The 16,444-nt window shown below is 41.5% G+C and overlaps 1 protein-coding gene across 5 annotated transcripts in view; it reads left to right on the top strand.

Moving 5' to 3' along the window:
• The window catches only part of DNAJC13 (DnaJ heat shock protein family (Hsp40) member C13), an 83,864-nt gene that overhangs the window by 34,864 nt on the left and 32,556 nt on the right, over positions 1–16,444 (top strand). For all 5 annotated transcript variants that reach the window (XR_014494368.1, XM_083379382.1, XM_083379380.1 and 2 more), the window contains 10 exons: positions 207–302; positions 437–580; positions 1,744–1,758; positions 2,672–2,754; positions 2,842–2,995; positions 4,013–4,116; positions 4,203–4,362; positions 5,614–5,676; positions 9,218–9,319; positions 11,038–11,142. Coding sequence is in view for 4 of the 5 variants with exons in the window: in XM_083379382.1 (XP_083235508.1) it covers positions 207–302; positions 437–580; positions 1,744–1,758; positions 2,672–2,754; positions 2,842–2,995; positions 4,013–4,116; positions 4,203–4,362; positions 5,614–5,676; positions 9,218–9,319; positions 11,038–11,142 (1,026 nt within the window). In the remaining variant the exon portion in view is untranslated. The remainder of the gene's footprint in view (positions 1–206; positions 303–436; positions 581–1,743; positions 1,759–2,671; positions 2,755–2,841; positions 2,996–4,012; positions 4,117–4,202; positions 4,363–5,613; positions 5,677–9,217; positions 9,320–11,037; positions 11,143–16,444) is intronic.

Raw genomic sequence — 16,444 nt, 5'->3', positions numbered from 1 at the left:
ATGGAAAATGAGATAATATCGCGCTAAAAACATCTGATTAAAAATAACAGTTGAATAAAATAAAGATGTATATTATGGGTGTCATAGTAATTGTTGATTAAATTTATAGAAAATTATAACAAATCTTGAATTAATTATATATTTTGATAAGTAATGTAATTGCATCTGATGCTTTTTGTTCATTATTTGTATATGTGTGGCTTTAGCCATCAGGTTTACTTGCTTACTTGGACAGTAAGGACCCTGTTCCAGACAAGGACTATGACCGAATGCATATTAGGGATAACTTAAAAATTGCAAATGTAAGTATGAAATTTTCCTCTTGAATTGTTTTAATGTAAATCTGAGTTAAAATATAGATGATGGCTTTGGGAAAGGTAAAAAAATATTGATTTCTCTAAATTAATTTTGGTGATTGATGAAATTTCCTCCACAGGATCAGTATGGGAAGTTTAATAAAGTGCCAGAATGGCAACGACTTGCAGGAAAAGCTGCTAAAGAGGTTGAAAAATTTGCTAAAGAGAAGGTGGATTTGGTTTTGATGCACTGGCGAGACAAAATGGGAATAGCACAAAAAGAGGTATAATACTACTGTTTAGTGTTCATGTTTAATGTTAGTATGATTTTTTTTGTTTAAGTTGTTTGCCTAGATCTGTTTGGTTGCATTGATCTTATAGGTGACTCTCAATGTATTATCAATATATTCTTATCTGCAGGGAAATTGAAGACAGTTTCTTCTATTAAAGGTGATGCCTAATCAAGCCTAATTTTTTCTTGAGGCTGGGAAATTGGTATTTAAGACAACTGGTACATGTTTATAAAGGTGAAATATAGGTTTAAGGCAGTGGTGGGATTCAGCCAGTTCATACCACTTCAGCAGAACTGGTAGCTATTTTTTTGTTGCCCAGGCCTAGAATGGACTTCCGGAAGTGACATCCACACAGAGAACCAGTTCACATATTTGGATCTCACCACTGGTTTAAGGGCATATATAATTTGAGCAGTTAATATATTCAGGTGTATGAAAATATATCTTAATTAATTCTCAATTTGTCTTAGAATTTGCTTTCCTTCCATTCTTCTGCTTTTTTATGTATTTGTGTAGCTTTTTGATGCATATAATTATTTATGGCTTTTTACATTACATGCTTGTGATCTGATTTACACTCTATTCTTAGTCATACTGTGATTTATGTTTTGGCTGAATAGCCTATAAGTAAACCATGGTTTTCTTCTGAAGAGGGAATTGTGCATGATGCTAATCCAAAAACAAACCAACTTCAATATAGATTAGTGTGTTAAATATATGAAGTTTGATGTTGACATAATAAAAATAAAAATAAGCATTGTAAATAGCCTTATTGTCCATTCTGTTCAGAGTAATAGATATGTCAATTTTTGAAATTATTAGTATGACTAACACATATTATCTAATTACAGTTGTGACCACACCTAAAGTTCTACGCTGTTTTTTATGGAATAAGTGGAGAAAAATGAGGAGCCATTTTAGTTCATACATTTGCTGTATATCCAGTTCATTAAATGACATTAAATTTTCCAGTTAATGTTTCCTATTACTTTGTTCCATGAATATCCCCTCCCACCAGCAGTGTGGTTAGTAGAAGTTAGAGGTGTGGTTTAATGTTCTCTTGTAGGAGGTTGTTCTAAAATATTAAATCATTTGAGAGGTATTTCTGTTAAACATAAATTTTGTTTTTCCTTTTATTTCCCAAATACAACTAGGATAGAAACAATATGGTGAGTCTTTATTCCTTTCTGAAATAGCTTAGCGTATAGCAACTTGTCTGCCAATATAAAATTGATTAAACTATTGCTTGATTATGTTTGGCTTATTATTGATATTTCAGCTCTTTAAAAATATAGAAGTCTTCACTTGCTAACTTATAACTTCTATTTTGGTTATTCTTCTCCAAATTGATTGCCTTAGATTTCCAATTATTTTCGTAAACACTGTAAAGAAGTTGCTTTCTCACACATCATAGTCAAGTGGTTTATACCATACATTTGCAGTGAATTGATAAGATTCCATAACAATGAAAAAAGAAGCTACAGATAGTTCTTAACTTATGACCACAAAGGGATCAAGTTTCTTTTGTAAGTTGATGCAAATCATCACATGACCATATCCAATTTTACAACCATTTATACTTTGGCCGTTAAGCAAATCACTGCAGTTGTTAAGTGAACCTTGGGGTCATTAAGTGAATCAAGCATTCCTTCTCACAAGATTACAAATTGTGATCACATGACAGCTAGATATTGCAAGCATTGTTAATGAGATCTGGTTCCCAAGTATCTGAATTGCAATCACATGACTGGGGAGTGTGACAATTGTAACTTCAAAGATGCCACTTGCTGAGGCCATTGTAGATTTGAACCTTCATTAAACAAACAGGTTGTAAATCAAGGGCTATCTGTGGTACAAAACAATTGATTAAGGCCATATTTAGCTGGTTTTTTAACTTTTATAAAGTTGATCTATATTGCTGTGATGACCTATCCCACCTTACTGCTTCAGATGTGGAAAAAGGTACCTATGATTTTTGAGAAAGTTTCTACTTTTCATAAAAGGAAATCGTATTCCCATGAAATGCATGAACTCATTTCACAGTTACTTTCTAGATACAATTTGATTGACTTTATTTTGTAGAATCTCAATCAGAAGCCAGTAATACTGAGGAAACGAAGGCAAAGGATAAAAATACAAGCCAACTGGGATCTCTTTTATTACCGGTAAGCAAGTCAGAGAGAAATGGTGTGCCTATTTATCATTTTTTTAATATTATCATTTAAAATCTGTTTCTTACATTGTTTATACAGATTTATCCAAGATCACGCTAGATCCAATTTGATCTGGAATTTCAAAACGAGGGAAGAATTAAGAGATTCCTTAGAGACTGAAATGCGGGCATTTCAGATTGACAGAGAACTTGGCAGCGCCAATGTCATTTCCTGGAATCACCATGAATTTGAAGTATGCATCTGATATTTATCCCATGAAATTAGAAGCTTAGTTTATTTTAAATCTAAATATCTTGTCATCTGGATCTGTAGTATCATTTCTAACTATTAGTACATAAAATTCTGATTAAAATTATTTACATAGATACAAATTAGTACCCTTTCTATAGTTAAAGAATTCCTATTGCAATTTTAATAATTGAGAGTATTATAAAAGTAAGAAAATTTAGCCTATCAATTTAAGCCCCATATGCCTTACTGGATATCTACAGAATTGTCCAGTGGCTTTTGCTGATACACTCTGATTATGATTATTTCCATTCTAAGGGATGTCATCTACAGGGACCAAGAATTTAGGCTTCTCTGTTGGTTCCTCACTTATTTGAAATAGTCTGCCTCTTGAGATCAGATTAGATCCCATGTTATATTTTCAGGACAGTCATGTAAACTGGATTTTTTTTGGGGGGGGGGAAACAAACCAGGATATCTGAGCTGAATTAGACTTCCCATCTATGGTTGGGGTTTTCTTTCTTTCTGGTCTTTAACTTTTTAGTAATTTTTTGTTACTTCTTTTTTGCATTATTTTATTTTATTATACTGTTGTATTTTAACTCGTTTACTGTAGAAGTGAATGTAAATTGTTCAGAATTATGTTAGATTAGAAAAATATCTAATAAAATAATAAATTAATAAATCTTGCTCAAGTTCCTGTAATGTCTTTTCTGGAATAAATGAATTCAGTTCGGTGAGATTTATTAATCCACAGGAGTAATGTAAGATTGTTCATTACTCAATTGCTGATTGCTTTAGGGTGTCACATAAAAATAATAGTTGTAAGAAAAAATAAATTCATTTCTTCAAATATGCACATATTCCCAAGAATAAGCAAGTATTCCCCTTTCTTCTTCTACATATGAGTATGTTTCTTACAAAATTTCTTAACAAAAAATTCTGAGATTTTATTATATTAATTTCATTTCCCATAGATAGATATTGTATTAGAAACTTCTCTACTTTCTTTTTGTAAAAGGTGAAATATGAATGCCTGTCAGAAGAAATTAAAATAGGGGATTATTATTTGAGGTTGCTTTTAGAAGAAGAGGAAAGTGAGGAAAGTGAAGCAATAAAAAAATCGTAAGTTGTTATTATCTTAACATTAAAAGTTGCATTTAAGATGTAAAGACTGAGTCTTAAACCATTCTGTCTTTTTTTCTTGACAGGTATGAATTTTTCAATGAGTTGTATCATCGTTTCCTGCTCACTCCTAAAATAAATATGAAATGTCTCTGCCTACAAGCCCTGGCTATTGTGTATGGAAGATGCTATGAGGAGATAGGTGCATTTGGTGATACCAGATACATTGTAGGGATGTTGGAAAGAGTAAGTATTTCCTAAATTATTGCACAGTTTTAGAAAGCAGGCAACAAATGTCATTTATTGATACCTCTGCAAATTTGGCTAGCAAGCAGCTAAGATGTCTCTCTGAATATTTTTCATGAGAATATAAATTGATATTATTTCCCAAATTTCTTTAGCATGGACATCACTGGAACTGATGTTTTTATAATATCTGTTCCTGTGTCCATTAAAAATATGTCAGATAATCATGAATTGTAGACAATAAAGCCAGGCTGAAGTATACATTTTGTAGATATTGCCATAACTATAATATTGTTCTGAATCCCTCTCCTGAAAGATATTTTATGAAACTTCATGGTTAACTGGTTTTGCGGCATCACATTTTGGACAACATGTGACACATGTAGGAGACAAAGAGACATTATATATGTGGGAACAACTGTCACCGCCATTTGAATTTGCTAGTTTTAATGGTTAGGGCTCTGTTGAACTCTTCAATGTTTGTGCTTTGTCATTATTACTGTTTTCAGTGTCCCTGTTCCCACAACCTTATTTGAATTAGTAAGAAAGCTTATGTATTGTGAGATTGACCAAAGAAATGTCACTAAACTAAATTAATTAGTCCTGAACATTCATTTTATCCTAAACTGTCATGCACAGGGTTAACTGATTCTTCCCAGTCAATTGTGTTATAAGAAATCTTAAATATAGTTAATTTACCTATACTGCATCCTCCTTGAAATAAATAAACAAACAAATAGGAGGAAAAAAGCAGCTAAAAATCCTTTCTATGACACTTTGCTACTAAGACTTGGCAGCATAAGCACACCTCCCAGGTATTGACCTGGAATGGCCAAGCCAGACTGCTGACTGACTGCTAGAACAGTGAGAAGGTGGCTGGTCATACTGTGAAACTTTGTCCATGCTCTCTAGGTGTAAGAATTCATGGGATACTAGATTCGTACTGGAGGAAATAAGCAGATGTTTCCCAGGGAGTGTTATTTGATTTAACTAATGTGATATTGTATTTTACTGTAACCATTAATGAGCAGCTTTGATTAGATTTATGACTTGCCTTGTTGTGATTGTTATGGAAACAAGGTTACTATTTCCAAACATCATAGTGTTTTCCTATTTTCAGTCTTTGGAGATTGCTAGATAACGATATTTAATTATGTTGCTAATGATGCATTAAAGGAGACTGAGATAACATTTAATCACAGGTTTTCAGGCTTTTTCTGTTAAAAAGCAAGCCTTATATTTTTTTTATAGTGCACTGACAGACTGGAACGGGACCGGCTGATAATATTCCTTAACAAACTGATTCTTAACAAGGTGAGCAAGAATTCATACAATTTGTATTGAAAGTGCTATAGTGTAACAGACAGGTATATAGACAAGTTTATGGAACTGTATATAAGCAACTCAGTCTTTTTATTATAAATATTAAATAATGGAAGAAATATAATTCTATTAAATGATGATTTTATACCATATAATATATAAGCTTTGTTTGTATGTTTTGTAGCAATTCAGGCGACCATTTGATAAAATTATTCTACAGTGGATGGATTAATTTTAGATGAATGTTTTGTTTCAGGAGAATTTGAGGCAAACTATTTTGATTACATTTTGCATAATATTATTTGTGATGCTGAACTTGTTAACTGGAAAACTGACAGCCCAGGTTTGAAATCTGAGTACTACACAACAGGGTGATCTCTCATTACTTGCTCCAGCTCCAACTTAGCAGTTAAAAAGCATACAAATGCATGTAGATAAATAGGTAACACTTTAGTGGAAAGGTAAAGCGTTCCATGCACCTCAGTGTATAGTCATGCTGGTTGCATGACCATAGAAGTGTCTTTAGACAGTGCTGGTTCCCTCAGCTAAGAAATGGTGATGAGCACTGCCCCTTGGAGTTAGGCTCAAGTTTTTTTACCTTTATCTTTAATAGAATTTTTTATAACATGCAAATGAGCTTAGGATCATAAGAATGTATTGGGCTATTCAGGATCAGCCCAGTGTTGCAAACTTTTATGCAATGAATAATCTTTTGGCTGAAATGTAAGATAATATAGATAGACCTCAGTTAACAACCATAATTGGGACCAGCAACTCCACCACTGTGACCTAGCTGTAAAGTGAAGAATCATGTGACATTTCTAACTTACAGCAGAACTTCTAGTAGCACTTGTTAGCAAATCACTTGAGACCATGAAGCACAACATCATATAATCACAACTTATGACTTCCTGCCAGCTTCCCCATTGTCTTTGTCAGAAGCCAGTGAAGTTTGCAAATGATGATCACATGACTGCAGGACACTATGGCTATCATAATTGCACATCAGTTGCCAAGTACCTGAATTGTAATCACACAACCATGAGAATGCTGTGACAGCCACAATTTGAGGACTGGTCATACATCTCTTTGTTCAGCACCATCGTAACTTTGAATAGCTTGATACATTTATGGTTGCTAAACGAGGATCAGCTATGTATGTGATTTAACAATGGTAAAGAAAAGTCTTAAAGTCAGGGATTATGCTTTCAGAATTAAAATAAAATTTAGTGGTTGAATATTTGTAGGTTAATAATTGTAAGTTTCTGTGGAAGTATACAGTGTTCTGTTTTTCAGTTTACACATGAAATGCATATTAGAAATGAGGGACTTATTTAATAGATGTACTATTCATCTTATAAAGTTACTCTTCTTAACCATTTCACCTTTCTATCCATAGTTTTCAGGGAAAATAAACTAACAGAATTCATAATCAATTCTCTTTTAATTTTCTGGAGAATATTGCTTGTCTAAATCATGAAAACATAGTGCTTAGTCAATTTATGACAGCTGAGATCTACAAGACTTCTAGTGTAAAAGCATAAATTACATTATTTGTTTTGTTTGGACAATATAAATATGAAAGTAAACTGCAATGTAATAATTATAAAAAAGGGATCATTTACCAATAACAAGTAAATTAAATACATTATATGCCTGCCTGGTGCAAGTGCTCCATGTCCTGAAAACACAAGGGTGGATTATTGCAAAGATGCCCACCGTGAGCAGCTCTTGAAGAGTCCAGAAATTAAGACTGGCTCACAAAGCTGCAACCGAGTTGCTAAATGATCATGGATGTCCTCTAAATAAACATTGTTTTGGTTCAAACCTGGAACAAACTGAAGTTCTGTCAGATTCTTTGAGCCTGGATGGTTTTGGTTGTTTCAGTGAAACAGATCCTTTGGCAAGTAGGGTAGACAGTTAAGGCAATAATGTAAAAGACTGCCAAAAGTTCTGAAACCCTATGCATTTTTTCTGTTGTCTCAAAATGTTAGAGACAATGAGATATCATAGGAGTCTGCAGGGAGAGAGAAAAAGGTTAGCTGGTTGTCTGGTAGGTTATGCCACACCCATACCAGGAACACTGCTGAGAGGGAAGAATACCAATCCTTATCCCAGGCATGTCAAACACAAGGCCCGGGGGCCAGATCCGGCCCGCGAAGTGGTTCCATGTGGCCCGCGAAGCCATCCTGGAAACAGTGAGGGAATGGCCCCCACTGCCTTGGCCCTGGCCCAGAGACCCTCCTTCTGCCAGAGACCCTCAGATCTGTCCCACTCCTGCCCAGGCCCCCATAGGCACCCTTGATGCGAACGATGTAGAGCTGGCCACGCCCACCCAGTAGGCCACGCCCACCCTGGCCACACCCACCCTGGCCGCCTGAGGGCAACTGCAATGCTGATGTGGCCTTCAATGAAATTGAGTTTGACACCCCTTATCCCCTTCCTGTTAGCCACTGATAGTGGTTTTTCATCATTCCTTCACACACACACACACACACACACACACACACACCACACAAATTTATGCTCAGAATGGGCCTGTTTAATTAATTGTACAGTTTAAAATATATATACAGTGCATATGTTTCAGTTCGGACACAGACCATCGTAAGATGTCATACTGATCAATGCAATTACCACTTGCATTTCAAGTTCTGTTCAAATTGTTCAGTATAGTGTACTGTGTACAGTATGGTGTATAGTGTACAAAGTCATACAATGTAGTTTCAAATGCTCCTCAGGATGGTCTAATCCTCAATTGTCCTCTCTGCATTCTGAGGTCATTAATGAATCAGCTTCCACATGAATAGGAATTTTGTCTTTCATATTGTGAAGTTCTTATTACAAAACTAACTCATGCTGAATTGGAGCAGAATGTATTTAGAAGGGATCTGTAAACATATCTTTTCATTCTGGTTTAGAATTGTTTTTGTTCTGAGTTGTTTTCTTTTTAATTTTAGCATTTTTTGGTATGTTTTTAGCCATTGAAATTGTTCAGCACATATTTATGCTAAATAAATTCTGTAGAAAGAAATTCTTATTTTCATTTTACACTTTTAAAAATCTGCTATAAAATAACAGTAAGGACATATGTTAGGGCTAGTACTGTATCCAACTAATGAATTTTGTAGCCTTACCAGTTAAAAGTAGGATTTCTCTGGGAAATCACATTTAAAAAAAAATAAAAATTCATATAGAAAGAAATTTTTGGAACCTCCACTGACCTGTTGTTTTTAATAAAAATAAAGAGGGGTGCTTTTATACTAATGGTTAACAGTGAAAGCAAGCACCAATCATTTATCATTTATTGAATAATTTATTGAAATATTACTGAAAATCAGTAAATGATGTAAAATGAAAGATTAGAAATAAATGGAAGCTAGTTACAATTTTATGAACAAAGATCTTTATTTCTAAGTTTGTGTTTTCTTCTTACCTTAAGATTAGCATGTCTTATAATAAAAATAAGACCAGAAAAACATCATTTTTAAAATTATGTGATTTCTTATGAATTTTTACACCCTGGTTACAGAAAAATGTTAAAGAACTTATGGATTCAAATGGTATCAGAATCCTGGTGGATCTCCTTACTCTGGCCCATCTTCACACAAGCAGGGCAACAGTACCATTCCAAGTATGACATTTTAATTTGTTTTAGATTTGTATAAATACAAATAAGTGCAGGTTCTCATAAAAATGAAAATATCACATTGGAATTAATTTGAAACTGAGTCTGTTCAAAATTGGGATGTTGTTTAATGCATTTTTTAAGACGGGTTTGACTACTAGTCAGCTAATTTAAGACACCTGTCATGTAAAGTTCGTCAGTTCTTCCCTGTGTGGTTAAGTTCTAGTCCAGACATGTCAAACACAAGGCCCAGGGGCCAAATGCGGCCCGTGAAGTGGTTTCATGTGGCCCGCGAAGCCATCCTGGAAACAGTAAGGGAACGGCCCCCGCTGTCTTGGCCCTGGCCCAGGCTGGCCAGGAGCCACTGTACAATTTCGTGGTGGTCATCTATGCTGAAATACATTCAGTCTGAGCTCCACAAGACCATCTGGAAACAGTGAGGGACCGGCCCGTGCCGTGTCGGCACTGCCCCCTCGGCGCATGCTGGGGAGGTATCACCCTTTGTGAGGAATGAAGAAATGCACCATCGCCTGGAAGTGGCCAGCACATGGCCCTGCCTACTTCGGGCAGGCTAGGGGTTGGGCAGCATTGTGCTTCTCTTCAGATTCATGCCACCCGGCTCAGCCTCTCGGCACTGTGAATAGAGCACCCTGCTACCTGCCAAAACCGGGCAGGCTAGGGGCCGGGCAGCATTGCACAGGTAACATCGACTCTCACGCTGCTCATGGCATCCCCTCCCATAGAGCCCACCAAGCCGGATATGTGAAGTAGGCGAGGGCCATGTGCTGGCCACTTCCAGGCAATGGTGCATTTCTTCATTCCTCACGAAGGATGACACTTCCCCAGCTGTGTTTCTTGCCTGTTTTTCTCCCTCCCCCATCTCAAATATTTTCCCACCACTCTGTTCTTTGGAAGGAAGGAAGGAAGGAGAGGGAAGGTCTGAGGGAAGTCCTACCTTAGTCCTGCCCAGCTGCCCTTTCACCATCCCCTTGCCCCCTCCTCCTGGCCTATCCTGGGGGGTCTCCCTATTGCTAAGGAAGCTTTGGTACAAAGCCAGGTCCCCACATGGAGAGGGAATCGGCCTCCCTCTTGATTTTGCCCTCGTAGCCATCATGAGCAACCTGGCTAAGGAGAGCAAGCACAGCAGCAGCAGCCTTGAGGAGGAGGTAAATGCAGGTGGGCACTCCCTTGGGGAAGTGGGGCTGGGCTTATGCCATGGGTGCTTGAGGGCTGGGCTAGGCATTTGACCTCCACACCACCGTCCAGCCCCCCCAATGGCCTGAGAGGAACAGTGAGGCTCTTCTGGTGGACCATGCCTTGGCACTTCCCTGGTCCCATCTCCTTCTGCCAGAGACCCTCAGATCTGTTCCACTCCTGCCCAGGCCCCCATAGGCACCCTTGACACAAATGATGTAGAGCTGGCCATGCCCACCCAGTAGACCATATGCACTCCAGCCACGCCCACCCAGTAGGCCATGCCCACCCTAGCCACACCCACCCAGCCCCGCGAGGGCAACCACAATGCTTATGTGGCCCTCAATGAAATTGAGTTTGACACCCCTGTTCTAGTCCTTTGGTCCAATCACTTGAAAAATTGATGAGTCTGACTATGTGTACGTTTTCTTACAAGACAGTGACATTTGTACATATAAACTGCTTCTTAAGCTATGAAATTATTTTTTCCAGTTACCTGATGCAAAACTTACTTTGGTTTTCTTTTTAAGAGCAATGTTATTGAAGCAGCACCAGATATGAAAAGAGAAAGTGAAAAAGAATGGTATTATGGCAATGCAGAGAAAGAGAGAAGAGGCCCATACAGCTTTAGTGAGGTATCTTTCAAGGATTTGTGTTTCATATTGAAAATAATGCAGTGTTGGCTCATAGCCTTGTAATCTTTCTCAGAAAGGAATATGTTTATAAATGGTGAAATCCTATGTGGGTTCTTGGTGCTCTCTGAGCTTGGTGATTTTCTTACATTTATTATTGGCATTGGCATTGTTTCATCACCAAACTAGGTTACATCATCAGTGCTTATAGGGAGGAGGTTTGCTCGGAATTTATATTCTAGTAGCTTGCCCTGTCAGTGTTGGGAATGGTAGTTCTTTGGTTGGGCTGTTTGCTGTTAGCTTGATCAGCAGTTCCGTGATTGGGATATTAGTATGTATTTGATTGGAAATGAGGCAGGAGAACATTTGATTCAGCTAGAACAATAGCTAAGCATAATGAACACATCATTTGAACAATCCAAATGGTGACTAGACACTTGTATTTCACTAAATGGAGAACATCAAAACTAAGTCAGCTACATATTATGCCAAAAGAAGTGGAAAAGTTCCATTTCCTCGCTGTGAAAACAATCCCTGGCCCAGATTGTGGATGAGACCCTGAACTGTTAGCTGCCAAGGTAAGGTTCAGGTGTTGCACTATCAAATGACCACTCATGATTCAGAAGTTTGACACTGAGAAGATTCCTTGGCATATGCAGTTGAAGAACAGATTTGAACTGCTCAATATTATAGAAAGATAACCAGATGAGCTATGGACTAATTGTCACTAAAATAGCCCAAGAACATATTACATACAGTAAAAACAACTGTCACTAAATTAGCCCAAGAACATACTACAAACAAGATACCAATGAAATTGGCCAGATGGGTGTAATAGTATAGATTGCAAAAGCCAGGAGGAAAGCAAAAGCCATTGGTGATGGGAAAAAATGCAAAGACTAAATGCAAAGTTGCAGAGAGAGACAAGAAAAAATAAAGAAAATTCTTGGGCTGAACAATGTAAGAAGCTGGAGGAACCAGACATGAGAGGTTATACAAGAGAGGTTCACTTATGTGAAGAAGGCCAGAAACCTCTTAGTGGAAGAAAAAAAGGCTATAGTCAGAGGAGATAATGGGCAGGAATTGCATGACCAATTAGCAATCAGAGAACCATGTCTGCAATATGTAGAACAACACACAAAAAAAAACTTGGCCAAACCATAAGAGGAGAAACTGATCTACCAGAAATGGAATCTGGTATCTTGAAGAAGGAAGTCGTGTGGGCACTCAATCAGTTGCCTAACCCCAAAGCCCCAGAAGTTGATGGAATTCTTGCAGACCTGCTGAGAACTCTGCCAACAAAAGCACTGACAATGCTTTGCCAAAGTGTACGGATGTCTGATCAGTGGCCAAAAGAATGGAAAAGGTCTACATTTATCTCAATATCAAAGAAAGGTGATATGAAAGACTATTCCAACCACTGAAGCATAGCCTTGATGCTATTCATGAATAAAATTCTTTTGAAGATAATCCACCAATATTTGAATTCAGTCGCCAATAGAGAACTGTTGATGTACAAGCACGATTTCAGTAAGGATGAGAAATGCATGATCCTGTGCCAATCTACATTGGATGATGGAAAAAGTAAAGGAATACCAAATACATGTGTTTTATTGATTACACAAAAGCCTTCAACTGTGTTGACCATGACAAGCTCTGGAACTGCCTCAGAGAACTGCATCCTGTTGCATCTGTTGCATCCTGCCATACTATTCAACATGTACACAGAAATATTTATGAGAAATGCACATTTGGAGGACTTTAACCATTGGGGTTAAAGTTGGTAGTAGGACTATCAACAACCTCCGATATGTAGATGATATAACATTGCTCACGGAAAGCAAGGAACATATGGAATGGCTAATCCTGAGTCAAAGATGAAAGTGAAAAATTTGGATTGCACCTTAACAAACATGGCGGACGTGCGGGAGGTCGTGTGAGGCTTAGCTCTGCAGGTCCGAGAAGATAGGCGTCTTAGGAGCCCCTCAGGGTTTTTTCCTTTATGCCCTGGGTTGGGGGGAGTGTAGCGGCGATGATTCTGGCACTTGGTCAAATCTTCTGCTAACTTCGCCGGCGTTCCGCTGGTCTGCCGGTTTGTTACTTGCCAAGCTGGTTGTTGCGGAGCTACCTGCTATGTTGGGCGGTCCTTTCGGCTCCTTCGGCGGCGTTTGGAGTTCCCGGCGGCGGTGGCGGTGGTGTTTCGGCGGCGGCGGTGTTTCGGCGGCGACGGAGCTGTTTGCGAGCTGCTTTGGCCCGCTCTTTTTGGTCGGTTTGCCTCTGCTTCTGCCTGTATCGACAACGCTCTTGGTCCACCTTAATGGCGACGGTGGCGGCGGCGGCGTTGTTCCCGGGCCGTTTTCTGGCCACTTTATCATCGACCGCTGTGGTCTGGCCTGCTTCTGCCGGACCGTTTGTCCCGCTACCGCCTAGGCCTTCTTGGCCCGCTTTCCATTGGCGGTGGCGGTGGCTTTCCCCGGATTGTTTGCGGCTTCGGCGGCGTTCCGGTGGTAACGGTGATGGCGGCGTCGGCGTCCATAGCGGCACAGCGGCAGCGGCTCCGAGGATTCAGCGGTGGTGCTATGGCCAGTTCGCCTGTTCCCCGGTTTGTTCTGTCTGTTCCAGATGGGTTGGCACCCCCATTGTTCCTGATGGTCCCGAAGGTTCCTGGGTTAGCCGGTTGACTCCGGTGGAGCCCAGTGGAGCCTTGTGGACCCGGGTCATTCCGAAGGACCCTGTAAGACCGGCGCTCCCCAGCACACTCGTTGTGATCTGGTTGGTGTTTCTGGATTTTGAGGGGGCTCCGGGGAACTTAATGGACTTGGGGGAGTCAATCTTTGTCGACCACAGTCTGGAAGGCCCTAATAATTATAGAACTGAGGGCCCATGGAGTGGTGGTCAGTTACAACCTCCAGGAATGGCGGAGCAGCGGGGCACTTGGCCGTTTGCAGACTTGACTATGATGGTTTGTTATCTGGTTTTATTTCTGCCTTTACAATCGACTGTGCATCGCCCTTTATACAATATCCCCAAAGGATTCAGAGAACTCTGGGTATTAGCCATCGTGAGAGGGTGGCTTGAACTTACATCTGCTGCCCCTAGAGGTGAGAGCTCTATGGGGCATGCTATACCCAGAGCAGTTGCTCCAGACCACCATCCCCCTGGCTCTGCGGCCGTCGTGAGAGGACGGTGGTGGGCCTGCCCGGGGGGTTTACCCAGCTGAGTGGCAGCGGCTGGACGGAGGCCTGGGACACCTATCTACCCTCTGAACAGATCCTCCTTACGGACTATTATCTATGGACTGCCTTCTATCTGGACTGCTTCTTATGCCTTCCTTTAAATATTCTTCCACGGACTTGTTCGCCCTCAGGGGTGCTCCCCCTTCCTGGGTGCGACCCGCCTTTCTAGCCGATTATAACCTCGAGGAAGGGCCCATTTATTGGGACCCTGAGAGTTGGCTGGGCACGGGTAGGGGCCTTCGACGTAGACCTAACAAGAGGCCCCTGATTATTTTTTTGTCTAAATTTTTTAGGGGGTTAGGGAGGCGGGAGGGTTCTTTTGGTTGTTTGGACAAGGGGGGCGGTCCAACAACCTCTGTTCAGGCCAGTGCCGATGTAGATCGCAGGGGGGGAGGAGCGGGGGTCGGTTGCCTCCGGGGCCTCAGGGCTGGTCGTGGGGTTACCTATTCCCACGACATCAGGGAATGGCAGCAGATGTAGGAGCAGAGGGCCATATCGATCTCAGGGAAGGCCTCTCCGCTGCTTACAAGCGGTGGGGCACTCCGACCCTCTGGCTCGGCTCCAAGGTCCCGGGAGTGAGGGTGTGCAGCCTCCTGAGCTCCGGCTGGTGTACTTGAATTCCAGGTCTGTCGCTAATAAGGCTCCTCTCGTCCGCGACTTGGTCGAGGGTGAGCAGGTGGACCTGGCTTGCATCACGGAGACTTGGTTGGGCCCAGAGGGCGGGATTCCTCTGGTTGACATTTGCCCACCAGGTTTCCGGGTGCTACACCGGCCTTGGGCTCAGGGTAGGGGTGGGGGTGTGGCTGTTGTTATGAGGGAGACCTTGTGTCCGCGGGAGGCCACCGTTCCCCAGATAGTCGGGTGTGAGTCTCTCTTTCTGAGATGCGGCCCTGGTGCGCAGTTGGGCTTGCTGCTGGTGTACCTTTCGCCTAGTCACACAGCAGCAGCCCTGCCTGAGCTGCTCGATGTCCTCTCTGGGCTGGTGATTGAGTTCCCGAAACTTATAGTTTTGGGGGGTTTCAATCTACCATCGCTGGGAGGATCATCTGAGTTGGCTCGGGAGTTCATGGCTTCCATGATGGCCATGGACCTGACGCAAGTAATTTTGGGACCGACTCATGAGGGAGGCCACACCCTTGACTTAGTTTTCTTATCTGGACGGTGGTTAGATGATCTTGGTGGGGGCTCTCCAATTATTATGCCCCTGTCATGGACCGATCATCATCTCCTGCGGCTGGTCTTCCGTTTTGCCACCCCCCGCCGTGGGTGTATGGAACCAATTAAATGGTACCGCCCCAGACGCTTAATGGATCCCCAGAGGTTCCAGGCAGCGCTGGGGTCCCCACCTGCCTCCCTTGCTCACAGCTCGGCAGATGCCTTAGTGGAAGCCTGGGAAAGGACGGCCACTGAGGCTCTTGACCGAGTTGTACCCCTGTGGCCCCTGACCCGGTGCAGATCCCGTCGAGCTCCATGGTTCTCTGCGGAGCTCCGGGAGATGAAGCGTCGGAGATGGGGCCTAGAGAGCGGTTGGAGATCCAGCCGATCCGAATCCGACCGATTGCGACTAAGAGCCCACATTAGGTCTTATCTCGCTGCGATAAGGGAGGCGAGGTCTAACCACTTCGCCACCCTTATCGCGTCCGCAGATAACGGCCCGGCCGCCCTGTTTAGGGTGACTCGCTCCCTCCTAAATCTGGAGGTGAGGGAGGATCCCTTGCAGGGTCGTGCCGAGGAGTTTAACCAGCATCTGTTGGACAAAATCGCTCGGATTCGGACCGGTCTGGACTCTGACTGGGCAGAGTCTGGCGATCAGGACACGGGCAGTCTTGTCGATACCACCTGGGATGAGTTTGATTCTGTGACTCCGGAGGAAGTGGACAGGATCATGGGGAGGCTGAGCACCACCACATGTTTATTGGACCCGTGCCCTTCCTGGCTTGTTTATGCAGCCCGGGAGAGGACACGCAGCTGGTTCCAGGCAGTTATATCGGCTTCTTTGAACGAGGGTAGCTTCCCCGCCGTCTTGAAAGAGGCGGTGGTGAGGCCCCTCCTCAAGAAGCCTGCCTTGG

This window comes from Vipera ursinii (assembly GCF_947247035.1).
Source record: "Vipera ursinii genome assembly, chromosome: Z".
Taxonomy (NCBI): Eukaryota; Metazoa; Chordata; class Lepidosauria; order Squamata; family Viperidae; genus Vipera; species Vipera ursinii.
Note: the sequence above shows the minus strand (reverse complement) of the source record. Positions and strands in the feature narration are given on the sequence as shown.